Source organism: Macrotis lagotis, chromosome 2 (assembly GCF_037893015.1).
Source record: "Macrotis lagotis isolate mMagLag1 chromosome 2, bilby.v1.9.chrom.fasta, whole genome shotgun sequence".
NCBI classification, from domain to species: domain Eukaryota; kingdom Metazoa; phylum Chordata; class Mammalia; order Peramelemorphia; family Peramelidae; genus Macrotis; species Macrotis lagotis.
In genome coordinates, this window is record NC_133659.1 from 229,160,161 (window position 1) to 229,177,035 (window position 16,875).

The 16,875-nt window shown below is 40.3% G+C and overlaps 1 protein-coding gene across 5 annotated transcripts in view; it reads right to left on the reverse strand.

Annotated features, from left to right (window-relative positions):
- The window catches only part of SEPTIN9 (septin 9), a 406,717-nt gene that overhangs the window by 178,125 nt on the left and 211,717 nt on the right, over positions 1 to 16,875 (reverse strand). The window contains exons 1-2 of one of the 5 annotated variants that reach the window (XM_074225077.1): positions 13,392 to 13,519; positions 13,092 to 13,287 (exon numbers count right to left, since the gene is read on the reverse strand). The exons of 3 other annotated variants lie outside the window; for them this stretch is intronic. In XM_074225077.1, coding sequence (XP_074081178.1) covers positions 13,092 to 13,116 — 25 coding nt within the window. In that variant the 5' untranslated portion in view covers positions 13,117 to 13,287; positions 13,392 to 13,519. Of the gene's footprint in view, positions 1 to 12,277; positions 12,427 to 13,091; positions 13,288 to 13,391; positions 13,520 to 16,875 lie in introns of those variants that run through there. One more of the 5 variants, XM_074225076.1, reaches the window with a different exon arrangement.

The following is a 16,875-nucleotide window of genomic DNA, read 5'->3' on the forward strand; positions in this document are numbered from 1 at the left end:
GGACATAGTATACAGGGATAGCTATATTGTAATAATGATCACAGTGAATGACTTGGCTACTCTGATGATCTATGATAATGGATCTATGAAGGACCTATGAAGAAAAATGCCATTAACCTCCAGAGAGAAAACTGAGAAACTCTGAGTGCATATTGAAGCATATTTTTTCACTTTATTTTTTCTTGCCTTTTTTTTGCAACATGACTTATATGGAAACATGTTTTACATAACTTCACATGTATAATGGGTATCACATTGCTTGCCTTTTCAATCAGTAGTGGAGGGGCTGGAAGGAATTCTGAACTTAAATTTCAAAAATGAATGTATAAAAATAAAATTTTAATTTTAAAATATTTTGAAAAGGTCATCAAGCCTGAAAAGCAGCAAGGGTCAGATAAGAGCTCTAATTACAAGTTCAAATGACAGCACATGAATTACTAGCAAGAAATTCTACTATATTTCTCTCAGATGTAAGCCTAAAAATTACAAAAGGGTGAGAATACCAGTGACCATTGTAGATATAAGACACTTGTGATTTTATGTACTTTATACATACATACAGTAGTCACAGCTTGGATAGGAAAAAAACTTTTAATACCTAAAAAATATATATTGACTAGGTGGCAAAATTAATGTACCCAAAAGTCCCAAGGATGAAAAAAGAAATTTGGAATTTGGAAATTGTCGAACAAGATGTCCAAAAGCATCATAAAACATATTATTTATTATCACAAAGCCTTGGACTCAGGTCAACACCACATGACCTCAGTTATATATATAGCAAATATATAAAAAAGAATCAAATGTAGTGAAAACACTGGAATATTCAATGTCCCTGTGGAAATTAAATGTTAATGTGGAAAACTTTTCTCTATTTGAAACATATCACACTGATAGCAAAAACAGTTCACGGAAAAATGTGAAATTTTTCAGAAAAACAATTATCTCATTTGATCCTCATAGTAGCCCCTAGAAGTAGGTCTATTGTTATATCCATTTTACAGATGAGAAAACTAAGAATTTGCCCAGGGTCACACAGCTAACAAATATCTGAGATCACATCTGAACTCAGGTCTTTCTGACTCCAAGCTCGATGCACTATCTACTGAACCACCTAGAACAAGAAATGGAACTTCCTTAACAACCTCAAATAAGACTCAAGCCCATAGCCTTGGTCTCCTTAGCACCATATTTTAATGAATAGAGCCAGCTGACTAGAGATATTAATGTTTGCTTTGTGCAGGATCTAGTTTAGTACTGTGTGCAATTAGGGATTGAAAAATGTTTTGTAATGAAGAAAATGAGCCTGCCCGGCATGAATTCTTTTGAGCAAAAGCATGAGCCAACTCCCTGCCATCACTTCTTTTCAAAAACACCAGCAAACAAAACCACAAGCAGGCTGCCTGGCTACAAGATCCTTTTTTTCTCCACAGAATTTTTTGAGCCATTCCCCAACATTTATGTCACCATTCTCAGCTGTCCTTGCCTCCAAGCTCTAGGTGTTATAATGACCAAGGGACTGTCATTCTAGCAGTCTGGGGTTGGCAAGAGGGCATAGAAGGGGACCTGAAGGACTGACCCAATGGTCATCTCAAAACAAAAAGAGATGTTCAGCCCAAACCACTAAAACTTTGGCTCTGACTAGAATGACTATGTATGTGTGAGAAACCTGGTGAGCCAGATGTGGCAAATGGTAGCAAGGAGGGGGAGGCTTCTATTGCTCATTACAAGTACCTGACTGCCAGTACCTCCTTCTAACTCAACCTGTTTTGAACATCACCCAACCACCCCCTCTCACAAGCAGGAACAATTTCTTACAAGTCCCAAAAGGTTAATAACTGCCTCTTAAAAAAAAACACTGAAATGTTTAATTGTAGCTTCAAAATTCCCTTATTTAAACATCCTCATATCTTAATAAACCCATGTGCTGTTCCTGAGAACAGTGAATCCTTTCCTATACTCTATTCTCCCACCATTTAAACAACCTCTCTGTTCTTATCCAAATTGTATCCCTTCTCCTCCTTCCAAGGAGGGGTCTCCTTTGGAGGACCCACCTCTTAACAGAGAGCTGCTCCAAACCAATCTGACATGATTCTAGTCATTCATATTATAGCCTTCTCCCCTTAGATGTCCTTGACTCCTTCCTCACCTCCCTATTCTTGTCACTCTTCTTCCAATATTTGGCAGCTGTCTTTATCTCCATATTAGACAAAATTGGTTGTGCACACATTTCTCAAATGCATCTTGTCATTTCTATATCAGCAACGTCTCTCATGTCTATGCCCTACACTCCACTAACACAATGACCATACAATTTCAGGTTCATCACTTTTCACTTAAACTATTGAAATAGCTCTTAATTGGCTTCCCTGAATCAATCTCTCCCAACCCCAAGTCAAACTTCACACAATTCCCAAGTAATTTTCTAAAAGCACTGCTATGACCATCACCCCTCTTCTTAATAAACTCCAATGACTCTCTCTATGGTCAAATAGAAGCTACTCTGATATTTACAGCAAGCTCTTCACCATCTGGCCTGATTCTACTTCTCCAGTACAATACTCTTCACACTCTATAATAAAGTCCAGCCACACTGGCCTATTTATTCTTTATATTCTTTATAAATACTCCCACTTCATGCCTTCTCATTTGCTATCCCCCATTGCTGGAAGGTTCTCCCTCTTCACCTCCATCTCTAGGACTTTCTGAGTTCCTTTAAGACTCAGTTCAGGGACAGCTAGACCACACAACAGAGAGTGCACCAGTCCTGGGAGTAAGAAGGACCTGAGTTGAAATCCAGCCTCAGATACATTCTGGTTGTATGATCACAGGCAAATCACTGAAATCCAAATGCCTCCCAAAAATAAAAAAAGACTCATTGCAAATGTTACCTTCTGCAAGGGGCCTTTCCTTGTTGCCTCAGTTGGCTGTGTCTGTTTTGTTTGTGTTTATACACACACACACACACACAAACATACATATTTATGTGTATGTGTGTATCCTCCAATAGAATGTAAACTCTTTAAAGGCAAGGACCATTTCATTTTTGTCTCTGGTTCCCCAGTGCAAGCACTATGTAAGTATTTAATAAATATTTGTTTATTGATTGAATCACCCTCAGTCCATGTTGTGCTTCTTCTACTAGGCTGTAATCTTAAGGATGAAGACCTTAACTTTGGTTGTGTTTTGTAGACAAAGTATCCTGAGAACCCTGGAACTTGGTATCCATCTTAGAACCTCTGGGTCTTTCCAACAATCCTGAAGTTAAATTCCTTTAGATTAGAGCATGAGATTCTGGAGATCAAATTGTACCATTTTATATATATATATATATATATATATATATAGATAGATATGTATATATACATATCTATATGTATATATACATATATATGTATATATATGTGTGTATGTGTGTGTGTATGTATGTATTTTAGGTTTTCATAAGGCAAACGGGGTTAAAGTGACTTGCCCAAGGCCACACAGCTAGGTAATTATTAAGTGTCTGAGGCTAGATTTGAACCCGGGTACTCCTGACTCCAGGGCCGGTGCTTTATCCACTACGCCCCCTAGCTGTCCGAAATTATACAACTTTTAAAAATTTGTATCCTCTGTGCTTATTGAAATGCTTGGCACCAAGTAGACATTCAAAAATGCTGATTCATCTATTCATTTATCTGATGTAGAAAATAGACAAGTACTACCAGAAAAATTAATCAAGAGACTATAGGTCTGGGTATAAATCTTTATTTCTATTATCTCCAAAAGAATATTGCATGCTACATTTGTGTCATATATATACAACACTGCTTAAAATCATCCTCTTCACTTACTAATTCAGTAATCCTGTCAAAAAAAGGAAATGAGCACTTAATAGGGTGTAGAAATCTATCTTACCCTAGAGAAAAATGAGAAGAAAGGAATGGGATGAGGGGGAATGGGGTAAGGGAATCCGGGAATAGGTGATAGAAGAGAGGGAAGATTGTAGGAGAGGGTACTCAGATACAACACACTTTTGGACAGGGCCAGGATGAAAGAAAAGAGAGAATAGAATAAATGAGAATGGGGAGGAATAGAGTGGAGGGAAACACAGCTAGTAATAGCAACTGTGGGAAAAATAATGAAGCAACTTCTCTGGTGGACTTATGATAAAGAAAGCAACTCACCCCAGAGACAGAACCATTGGCATCTGAACACAGACTGAAGTACATTTTTTTCCTCTCACTATTCTTGAGGTTTCTCATCTTCTTGGGGGGGGGGGGGTTGTGTTTACTCTTATAACAAAATTATTGTAATAATGTAAAATAAATAAATCTAGATCCTTCACTAAAAAAAAGGAAATGAGGTTAGTCTGCCAGGACTAATTCTTGATGAACCCATATGGGTTCTTTGAAATGACTCCTTCCCTTTCTTGATATTTGACAAACATTTGTTAATGATCTTTTATAGAATTTTTCCCTAGGAATATTTTTTGAAAACTGAGACATTTTCCTTTCTCAAATTTCGTGACACTTCTCCCATTTTCCACAATCTTCTAAGTATCATTGATGGTCTCAGTCATCATATCTGTCAATTCTTTCAAAACTCTAGGATGTAGTTCATTTGAACTAGATGCTTTTAAATTCATAAAGAGTAGATTCCCTATGATTTCCAGAGATTTTAATATAACTTGGTCAACTAGGTGGAACAATGATAGAATGATAAGCCTGGAATCAGAAAGATTTGAGTTCAAATCCAGCTTCAGACTTGTTTGCCCTAGCTTCCTCAATTGTAAAATTAAGTGCTATTAGTATTATAGTACAAATGTATTAGATAGTGTTTGGGTTTTTTTTAGGTTTTTGAAAGGCAAATGGGGTTAAGTGGCTTGCCCAGGCCACACAGCTAAGTAATTATTAAGTGTCTGAGACTGGATTTGAATCCAGGTACTCCTGACTCCAGGGCCCGTGCTTTATCCACTGCGCCACCTAGCCGCCCCTAGATAGTGTTATACAGATTAGTAATGCCTACTTTCCAGGATTGTTGAAAGAAACAAATGAAAAATACTTTAAAGAGATTAACTCAAAGGAAGGTTTCCATCCTTCTTTTGAGAGCTCCTGCTGCCAAAAAATGTATCACTTTGTGGCCATCTCAGTTATGTACCCCTCTGAACTCAGGCTGGTCCTCGAACAGCAAATACATGCTTTTGCTTTTCCAACTCCCAATTTAGTAAGATCTGTCAGCACCTGCACTCCACTAGCACAGCCTTAAATAACCCAAAGTCTTTTGTTCACCACACAGGGCAGGGAAAGAGGGAATAAACCTTTATTAAATATCTATTATGTGATAGGCACTTTAAAATTCTATCTCTAACACATCCTTGGGAGGTAGATGCTGTTATTATCTCTATTTTGCAATTGAGGAATCTGAAACAGAGGGTAAGTGACTTGCCCAGGATCCAACAACTAAGTATAGTCTGAGTCTTCCTGATTCTAGGGCCAGCTTTCTATCGGTTGCCTTACTCTCTCCAATTGTTAACTGAGGGAAAATACTCCTCAACCTCCCACTCCACTCATCTAGTCAGTCACCTGTCACTCAAGAATATGATCAGCATGAGTTTAATAGACAAGATCAGTCAGAAAAAAAGGTCAGGGCTGAAATCCCAAGTCATTTTAAACTCTTGGATTCTAGTTTCCTCAACTATAAATGCAGAGAATAGTTGCACTATCTACTTCATAAAGCAGTTTTTTAAAAAGTGCTTTGTAAATTATAAAGTGATATTAAATTCAAGCTGTTATTCATATAATTATTAATTTTGTAAAGAATAAACACAGGAGACCCTTTCAAGGAAAATACTAAGGAAAATGACAAAATGTTAACATTCCTCCTGAATTTATATTTATTTCATTATCTAGATCAAGGGTCCCATCAGAAATCCAATACTCTACTTTAAAGAGAGGGAAATGGCAGAAAGGAAAAAACTGGCAGAAACCACACATGTATCAATGCCAATTATCCTTTGGATCTTCAGGAAGCCAGGTATAGACAATAAATGAAGCAAAAACAATTGATGGAGCTTCAGTGAAATTCTACAGTGTAAGATCTTTATGATACCTCACTTGGGAAACGTGAGATGGAAGGTGAATTGAGGATGAAAAGTCAAATGAGAGGGTTGTCTCTCTTGAAGAGGGGAAATGAAATAATTTCTAGCATCTAGACTTAGATGGGCTCTAAACCCTATGTTTATAGGCAGGCTCCTGCTACTCCAATTCCTTTCTTCCAAAAAGAAACGGATAAAAGACATAAATTTTCATCCCTAGGCAGCTGAGAAAATTCTTGAGTCTTGATTTGGGGCCTGTATCTTAGAAACCTGATACAATTTACCCAAGACATCTTGATAGTTAGGGTTCCTCAGGTGGCCACTTCAGGGTCCCAAGGTCAAAGATTTTGCTTGGTTCTGAAATCTCCCCAAAGAATCTATCTCTCAGTACTTTGGTATTATGGTCCAAGACTTCCACTTCTTGAATAGAAGATTTGATTCCTAAGAGTCCATTTAAGAATCATTTCCTTTGTATAGCCTATAACCTATATCAAATGGCTTGCCTTCTCAATAAGGAGGGTGGGGAGGGAGGAAGGGAAAGAATTTGAAACTCAAAGTTTTAAAAAAATGAATGCTAAAAATTGCTTTGACATATAAAGAGGGGAAAAAATGAAATGCTAAATAAATTTCTAAAAAAGAATCATTTCTTTCTCCCAATCAATAATAGTAATATTTAAAAAGAGCTGGCACATACATAGTGTTTTGAGATATGTCAAATATTTTATATGTATTATTACATTTGATCCTAGGGAAAGTCTTATATAATGAGTACTACATTATTCCCATTTTATACATGAGGAAACTGAGGTTCAAAGAAAATAAGGAATTTACCTACAGTCACCTATCTAGGAAATGTCTGAGGAAAGACCTGACCATTCTCACTCTAGGTCCTATCTTTGAAGAAATGAAACATTTAAGAGCTCTAAGACTAACAATAAACAAGCAGTTTTCACCTCTTTAGTTCATAATGGAGACTCAAATTCTGTTTCCAGTTCTGTCACTTATAAGTAATGTGCTTGAGCAAGTTCCTCTTATCTCAATGTCCTAGTTTCCTCATTTGTGGAATAATAATAATAATAATAATTATTATTATTATTATTATCAATAATATTTAACGAGCACTTTTAGATTTGCAAAGTACTTTACAAATGGTATATTGTTTGATCTTCACAACAATCCTATGGGGCAGCTAGGAGAGGCAGTGGATAGAGCACTGGGGGCCCTGGAGTCAAGACACTGGCCTCAGACACCTAGCTGTATGACCCTGGGCAAGTCACTTAACCCCATTGCCTTGCAAAAACCAAAAAAAAAAAATCCTATAAAGTAGGTAAGTGAGATTCTGATTCCCATTTTATAGATGAGTAAAGTAACTTGCCCGGAATCTTTCAGTCATTAAATATCTAAGATAGGATTCCAACTCAAGCCTTTCCAACTCCAAAACCAGCATTTTATCTACTGCTCCACCTAGAATGAGAGAATTAGACTAGATGGGCTCTAAACCCTATGATTCTCATGTTCTGTTGTCTTCTTTTTGGATCTACTTTTTTTTAGAAACCAAGGTAAATGGTCTCATAGAAGAGGCCAGTCTAGTCTTTTCTCTTCCTTAATTCTCCATCCCTTCCCAATTACCATAATCCAATCTAGTTTACAAAATACCACCTAACACTGGATTGGGGGTGGGGGTGGGGGGGAAGAGTGGGAAGGAATAGGTAGCAGGTACAAGCCAGTGATTTCTTCCATGTTGAAAACTCCTAGGGAGCAGGTAGGTGGCACAGTGGATAAAGCATTGTCCTCAAAGTTGCAAGGACCTGAGTTCAATATCAGCCTCACTAGCTAGCTATGTGATCTTGAGCAAATCACGCAATCCCTGTTGCCTTCAAAAGAAAAGATGAAAATAAAGTAGAAAGAAAAAAAAATTCCTAGTATGGAAGTTCCTTCCACATTTACAGACCTATAAATAATCAATCTATCTGGGGTGCTGAGAACTTGTGGTACCATAAGCTTGAATCATTTGTTCATGGTCACTCAGCCAGCACGTATGAAGAGACTTGGATCTTAAGCCTTGTCTCCTGTCTACTACACTAAACTGGTTTTCCCCAGAATAATCTTCCTCAAATATCACTTCTATGCTATTATTCCCGATTAAGAATCTGTGCCCTAACAATCAGGAACAATTTGGGGGTATCTGTAGTGGAGAATACCATCTGTATCCAGAGAAGGAATTGTGGAGTTTGAACAAAAAGCAAAGACTATTACCTCTAATTAAAAAAAAAAACAAAAAAAGTTATCTTTTTATATAATTTTGTTATCTCTTATACTTTATTTTTTCCTTAAGGATATAATTTCTCTCTCAACACATTCAATTTGGAACAGTGTATAGCACGGGAAAAATGTAAAGACTATCACACTGCCTTCTGTGGGAGGGTGGGAGGAGGGAATTGAGATTGGAGGAAAATTGTAAAATTCAAAAATAAATAATTTTTAAAAAAAGAATCTGCGCTCTACTGCATCAAGTCCAGTCTTCCTTTGTTTTGTTTCATTTTTAGGTTTTTGCAAGGCAAATGGAGTTAAGTGGCTTGCCCAAGGCCACACAGTTAGGTAATTATTAAGTGTCTGAGGGTGGATTTGAACTCAGGTACTCCTGACTCCAGGGCCATGCTCTATCCACTGTGCCACCTAGCTGCCCCCAGTCTTCTTTAGTCAAACATCTAAGACCCTCCAAAATCAGGCCTCACTTAACCTAGACAATAGTTTTCCTAAATGCCCTTCCCTCTAGCTAGAATGGACTCTCCCCATATTTCTCCCAAGCATAACACGCTCATTCCAGTTTCTATGGATTGTCCTCTGCTTGGAATACTTTCACAACATCTCTTTGTCCCACAATGTTTCCAATTCCTGGAACTCTGGTGACTTGAATTCTAATCTTAGCTCAACTACTAGCTGGTTAAGAGATTCTACTTATCTCTTGGGCCTCAGTTTCATCATCTGTAAAATGTGACTGTACCAGGTGATCTGAAGCCTTCTCCTTCCCTTAAGAGTTGTGTCATCACATTCAAACCATGCACTCTATTTGCAAATCTATTTGTTCATCTCTTGAAGACAGGACTATTTCATTTGGTCCTTATATTCCTAGTGCTTAGAACTATGTTTGTTGAATGGAACTGGATTGTATAATATGTGTAATTATTTGTCCTTTAGTCATTACATGTATTTTTGTTCTCCCAATATATGGACTACCTTCTATTCCTTCAGAGAAAGCCCCAAAAAGTAGAGAATGCTGGATCTGGAATTTAAGGATCTAGATTCAAATGCTGACTTACTATATGAGCCACACCTCAAGCAAGTCATTCCAACTCTGTGGGTCTCACTTTTCTCATTTGTAAAGTGAGTGGGTTGGAAGAAATTGCCTCAGAAGTCCCTTCCAGCTCTAAATCTATGATCCTATCCATCCATAACACCAAGAATAGTCTGAATAGACAGGAGTACTTCATTTTCCTTCCTCTTTGTTGTTGTTTTTGTTTAGTAATGTCCAATTCATCACCCCATTTGGGATTTTCTTTACAAAGATATTGGAGTGGTTTGCCATTTTCTTCTCCAGTTGATTTTACAAATGAGGAAACTGAGGGAAGCAGGGCTAAGTGACTTGTCCTGGGTCACACAGTTAATAAGCTTAGCTCAGGTCTTCTTGACTCCAGGATAGAATATCCACCATGCCACATAGCTTCCCCAAGTCAAAGGTACTGAGTTCTCCTACTGCTTATACAGCTTTAGGAAAGTCATTTCATATCTGTGAGTTTATTTCCTTGTATAAAATGAGAAAGTTGTACTAAGCTGATCTCAAAGGTCCCTTCCAGCTTCAAATCCTAAAATCCTACGAAAAGAACTCTTCAACTATTTCACAAAAGCTATCTTTTAAGAGGTTACATCCTTGGACTGAGATGCTGGGAAAGAAACACTGGGAGGCATCTAAAGATACCTGATAATTTTCTTCAGAGAGGGTTACATATTAGAGTTTGAGGGGCAAACATGTTGGGAAAGGGCTTTGCCCTTCTGGGGTATTCATTCATCTCCAGCCAGTGTTGGCCCTAATCACCGGCCAAAGAGGAAGTCAGTCACCTATGACAGGATGTGGCAAAGCCACTCCTACCCCCAAATCACTCCCCCACGAGCCTCCTCTAGTACCACCTTTCCTTCCGATTTGGCCTCGAAATCCCTGGGCTTAGACAACAAAAGCAGGCAGCACCGAGAAGAAAGAGAAAGAGTGTGCCCTTTCAACTAACCTATTCCAATCGGTATGGATTAGAGTAAGAATCAGTGGGTTGGAAGAGGAAAGTGCCATAAAGATCATTGAGTCCCCACCCAGCTCACCCCCACCCTAGGTTTACAAATAATGAAAAAGAAACTTAAAGGAGTAAGGCAATTTGTCCAAGACTATAGAGCTAATTAGTGGTAGAGATGGGTCTAGAGCATTTTATGGTTCTTTCCAATGAACAACTAAGACAAATAAGGTTCGATAAGTGGAAGCTGGCAATAAAAAGTTTTGCAAGGCAGAACTAGAGAAGTAGGTCTGAGTGATGAGGTACCCAAACAAGGCTGTTATTTGTCCTCCTTTCTAGAAGAGGACCAGGGCATTGGTCGCATTAAAGGAGGAACTGAAGACCAACCTGCCTTGTTTTGCAATTTTGCCTCCAGATCCCAAAATCCCCCCCCCCATTTCTGCTGATGAGTAGTGGAACAATCCTCAGAAAAAGTATCCACTCTAATAATTCAAAGTAATACATGTTACTTTTCCTGATTTACACGGTAAGTTCTCACTTTTCCTTTATTACATCACAATTTCTTCTGCTCCCTGCAGTTTCTTCCCTCCTCTTCCTATCCAGTCTCCACCAGGCACTTCCCAAGCTAGAAAACTACTAATGAAAAATCTGCTTGACTGACCTCAGCGTTGACTTTGTCACAAGGCAATGGCCAGGAGGCATCTAAACCAGAATGATTATAGCTTATGGGATTTAAAGCCTGAAAGGGACCTTAGATGATTCTTGTCTTAACCCCAAAATTTTTTAGATAAGGGAAAGGAGTGAGTGATTTGCCCAAGTTCACATAAGAAGCAAAGCAGTATATCTGCGATGGGTATCACATCTTTTGATTGCAAATAAAATATTCTTTCTACTATGCCATGTTGCCTCCAGACTTTGTTTCAGAAATGATTTATTAAAAGGAGGGTAAGCAAAAAGCAGAGGCTCCCTCATACCCCAACAAGATCTCTCCAGGCCCTTCAAAGCAGTGGACCCTTACCTCCCAAACTAGCTTACACAGATACAATAGAAAACTATGGGATGCTCCCTGATTAGAAAACTTCTCATTCATCTTCAAGAATTTGCAACTTTCCTGAGAGAAAAGATGTTGATCACAATACATATACCTACAAGAAGAATTGGGCCATACACAAATGGCTACACCCAGACTCACACTAACAGGTACTGAAAAACTTGGAAACTCGTCTTTTTTCTCTCCCGCCTTAGACCGACCCCTTCATAAGGGACGGGTCGGCCTCCAAATCTCAACTTCCAAGCAGAGCCTTGGGGCTACTGCGCAGTGAATGAGAAACCCTCCAACTAAGTCCTTGCCCCAGCCTGGAGAATGCACATCCCCAACGCCCCAAAAGCACAGCGACAATCAAAGTCCAGCAGCATTCCCCCAGGGTTCGAGCTGCAGCCCCCTCGGCTCCCAATCTCAGCAGCAGCAGTCCTGGAGTGGAGGAGGGGAAGAAGGGGGGAAGGGGGAAAGGAAGGGGGAGGGGGAGGCAGAAGGTCCTGGACCCAAGATGACTTCTCTAGATGCCAGTTAACAGAATAGAAAGGGACGAAAAACAGACATGAAAAGGGGAGAAGTCCCGGGTAAGAATCTTGGCTTGGGGCTGCACGCCGCTGAATCCGGGAAACACACAAAACCCAAGCAATAAAACAGGGGAGAGGAAACTGGACATTTTGGAGAGGGCTAAGAGTGCCAAGAGTGTCTGTCTTCATGAGGAGCTAAGCGTGAGTGCCCGCTTCAAGTCCCCAGCCTCCCCGCTCAGCCTGGGCACAGAGCAGCGGGTCTGGCTCTTCTCTGCCCACGCCCCCGGCGGAGGGGCTGCGGGGCCGGACGGGGGGAGCTGGGGGGAGGGGGGAGCTGGGGGGAGCTGAGCGGCCAGTCACCCACCTTCGAAGTCCGAGATGATCCCGTCCAGCTGTGCATTGACCGTGGGGTCCGACATGTTGGCTCGAGAGAGGTGCCTGGAGGCTGCTTTAGCAGAAGCCCTCACCCTCACCCCCGGCCGAGCCCAGCGCGCTGGCCCGGGGGCCGGCTGCCCGAGATGCTAGCAGGGCAGAGCTCGCTCGCTCGCACTCGCGCTCGCTCCCGCTCTCTCCCGCTCGCTCTCTGGAGCGCCCCTCAGCCCACCGGATCCGGGTGAATGATTGCAGGAGGGAAGCAGTCGCCGCCCCGCCTCTCCCCCTCCTCTCCCCTCTCCCCTCTCCCTGCCCACTCCACAGCCCAGCCTCCTCGCCTGTCTCGCAGTGGGGATCAGGTTCCCGCACCCACAGCCCGGCCTCCTCTGCTCCCCACTGGCTGCTCCACCTGCCCGTCAAGGCCGCCCCGACCCTGGGCCGAGAGCCGCAAGCCCGTCCGAGCCGGGGAGAGCCCCAGCGAGCCGCCGGCTGGAGGAGGGGGTCGGCTGGGAGCACGGAGGATGGGCGCGGGCTCCGCTACTGGTAGGGGCCCATCCCGCCGCGGCCTGGCCCGTGCTGGGCCAGGCCGGGGTCCCGGAGCGGGAATGGGGAGGCAGAGACCCAGAGCTCGCCCCCTACGCCCCGTCCCCCCCAGCCCATGAGCCCGGGCGCCGCCTGCCACCCCGCCGGGGCCAGATGTGAGGCGGATGTGGAAGAGAAGGCCCCAGACCAGGCGAGGGACTTCGGAGAGGGAGGGAGGAGCGAGAATGGGCAAAGGAAGGGGAGGACGGGGGGATCTCTTTAACCTGGACGCGGCCCTCCAAAGCTCATCTTGGCGATGGGGACTTTTCCCTTGACAAAACTGCAAAGTTAGGAACAGAGCATCTTCCTCGTGCTAAAAAGCCTCCAGAATTGAATCAGGCTGCAGAATATAAATTCGTATCAACCTCATCCACGTCCATAGGAACAACTTTCCCTGTGAGAGGGCAGTTTGGTGCGAACCTGCAAAGCAGAGAATTCACTGAAATAAAGCACAGGACATAGTAGGTACATATGTCCTATGGAGCCGGAAATCCTTGAAATCGGGCTCTCTGCCAGGGCTTTACCTCTAGGCTGCAGTGAGACAAGAGATGCTTAAGGCACCTTGGACTTCATACTGAAGTCTGCCAGCTGTTAACATCATCACTCTCAAATGACAAGAAATTTACTTATCTGTAAACAACATAACCCACCACGGAGAAAAACAAGTTCCTTATGAGGCAGGGACTGGGCTCTCTTCCCCTCTGACTCCTCCTTCTTCCTTCTCCCCCCTCCCCTTTCATTTATATCCCCCCCCCACCCAGTCGGTCAAGCCTTGCACGCAATAGGAGTATTTATTTGTGTTTGTTAAATCCAATGGGAAACTCCTTAGATAGCACACTTGCCTCTTCCAGCTGCTCCTTTCTCCTTGCCTCATAGAAACACAGCCAGGAATAAGGGGTATGCAGATTTAGTAGCTGTTTAAGGGCATAACACTCATGGGGATGAAATAAGAGGTACTTTTAACCATTACTTTTTATAAATATACAAATTCCTGATATAAGGAAATATTACTGCCTATGGCATGTAATATTTGTTCTTGAGATAAATCTTAAAACTAAGAACCTCTAATAGACAATAAGGTGGTCAGGAAACTCTCCAAAGTGCCCAAGGCACTTATCCCACTTAAATGTATTTATTATGTTTTTCTATGACACTTCTAGTCACAGATGGGCCCTATCATTAACCAACACAAAATCAACACAACCACATTGTTGCACTTAGAAAGGGGGTTTCCCAGTCAATATACAAATGAGAAACTTTTTCCCTCCACTGCCACTTCTTGGAGCCCTGGTCCAAGGGGTACCTTGCCCAGCAGCAGCATCTCATACACATAAACACAGATCTCAGGAAGAAAGTTCTTGTAACAGAGAATGATGAACTGGTCATTCCATCAAACTGCTCCCAAACAGTTTTACATCTATGTATCATGAAAATAGCCTAAATTGGGCATCACTAATCCTAGCATTTTATGCCAATTATGTGACTATAGGAAAGTCACTTAACCTCTTTAAACCTTAGTTTCTGACTTTTGAAATGAAAAGAGATTGGATTTGATGTCTCCTATATTTATTTATCCAGAAAGACTTGGGCTTTTCGTCCCCTTCATTTCCCAAAATATCTTACTTCCTCCCTCTCCCAGAGAGACCAAAGAAAGGAAAAAAGAAAAATATTTCTGCAAAACTAACTAATGCATCATCTAAGAGAGATCTTATGCCCACTGTTCCACTACCACAAAATCCCAACCCTCTCTACAAAGAAAAGAGAGAGGGGTGCATTGTCATTTCACTTCTTCAGACCCAAGTTTAATTAAAATCTTACAAAATAGTTTCCTTTGTTGTGTTGTCCATCTTTCTAAATGCACTATTTTAAATCATTGTGGACCTTATTTACCTCAAAAGATAGGGTAATTTGGTTTTCTGTATTCTTTATGTTCAGCATTCCTTACTGTACAATCTGAGCACTTATTTTTGTTTACAATTATTTGTTACTACAAAAATTCTGATATAATTTTTTTTTATATATACAGCCTGTCATTTTATCTTTGATCTCATTGGGAGTATATACCTAGGTTATCCTTTTAGTTAAAGGATATGAACACTTTAGTCACTTTATCAACCTAATCCACAATTGCTTTACAGAATGCTTAGACCAATTTACAGCTCCACCAAAAGTGACTCTTCTATGCAAATTTTCTGGGTTTGAGGTAAAAACCTTGACATTGTCTTGATTTACATCTCTCTTTTTATTATTAATTTGGAGTGGTATTTCATATAATCACTAACATTGGAGTTTGCAATTTTCTTTTGAAGTGACTTGAAATAATTTGCTGGAACCTACATTAACTATTCTTGAAAATTTAGAGAACAAGTTTAGAATAGCTTGGAATAAAAGTGAGGGAACAAAGAGGCATTCTGAAGAAAAACAAAATTAAACCTAAACCTATAGTTTAAAAAAAAATGAGTGTAATGAATGAATTACCATGGATCATGGAATGTTAGAGCTGGAAGGGATATTAGAGATTATTTAATGCAACTCCATTTCTAGAGGTCTAAAGTTATCAAGTAGTCAATCATTGTCAGTAAATATTTTTAAGCACTTATTATGTGCAAAGAACTGTACAACTCAGGAGGTACAAAGAAAATCAACTATATAATCCCTGGAGTCAAGGAATTTATATTATTAAAATGAAACAGTATTCAACAAATAAACATACAAATTATATACAGTGTAAACTCAGAAGAAAGACACTACCTTTGGGAGGGAATGGACAAAGGCCTCCCTGCAGAAGGTGTGATTTGAAGCCTGGGAGGCCTTGGAATCAAGATTAAGGAGTGAGATCATTCCAGGAATGGGGAACAGTTAGGGAAAAGGTAGAGTTAAGAGATGGAGCTTTACAAAGAATAGCAAAAAGGTGGGTGGCACAGGATCAAAACGTACTTGTAGAGGCATAACATTTGAAAAAGCTGGAAAAATAGGAAGGTATCAGGTTATGAAGAGCTTTAAATCACAGAAGAGTTTAAACTTGATTCTAGAAGTAATAGAGAAACATTATGGTTCATTCAAAAGACAGTTTGGTGATAAGAAATGAGCTCAGAAGACTATAGGACTGTATACATGAATTTGGGAATCAGCTGCACAGAGATCATTGAACAGTAGGAACCGATGAAATCACCAAGCCAGCTAAAAATGGAAGCTGAAGAAAATAAGACTTAGGACAGAAGATTCAGGAAAGGAGACTGAGAATGAGAATCATTCAAGGACCACACAAAAGCCTAGACAAAAAGTTGCAAAGAGGTCAGGAAGAGTGAAGATTTGACAGTTTATAAAACCTGGTTGAAATAATTTAAATCTTTAGCAAAGTTTCAGGATATGAATAAATCCATGTAAATCACCAGCATTTCTATATATATCACTAACAAAACAGCAGGAAAACAGAACAAGAAATCTTCATTTAAAATAATTGCAAGGGGCAGCTAAGTGGCACAGTGGATAGAGCACCAGCCCTGGAGTCAGGAGTACCTGAGTTCAAATCCGGCCTCAGACACTTAATAATTACCTAGCTGTGTGGCCTTGGGCAAGCCACTTAATGCCATTTGCCTTGCAAAAAAAAAAAAAACAAAACCCTTAAACTAAACCAAACTAAAATAATTACAGACATTGGGGGTCTGCTTGGAGTCTATCTGCCAAGACAAACCCAGGGATGATATGAACACAATTGCAAAGCACTTTTCACATAAATAAAAATAGATCTAAAAATGGAGAAATATTAATCGCTCATGAGAAGGCCAAGTCAATATAATAAAAAAAGACAATTCTAACTAAATCTATTTACTTATTCAGTGCCTTGCCAATTAAATTATCAAAAATATTTTATAGAACTAGATAAAATAATAATAAAATTCATCTGAAAGAATATCAAGGGAATCCATGAAAAAAAAAAGTGAAGGCAGCCTAATAGTACCGGATATCAAATTATATTGCAAGGCAGTAATCATGAAAACAATCTAG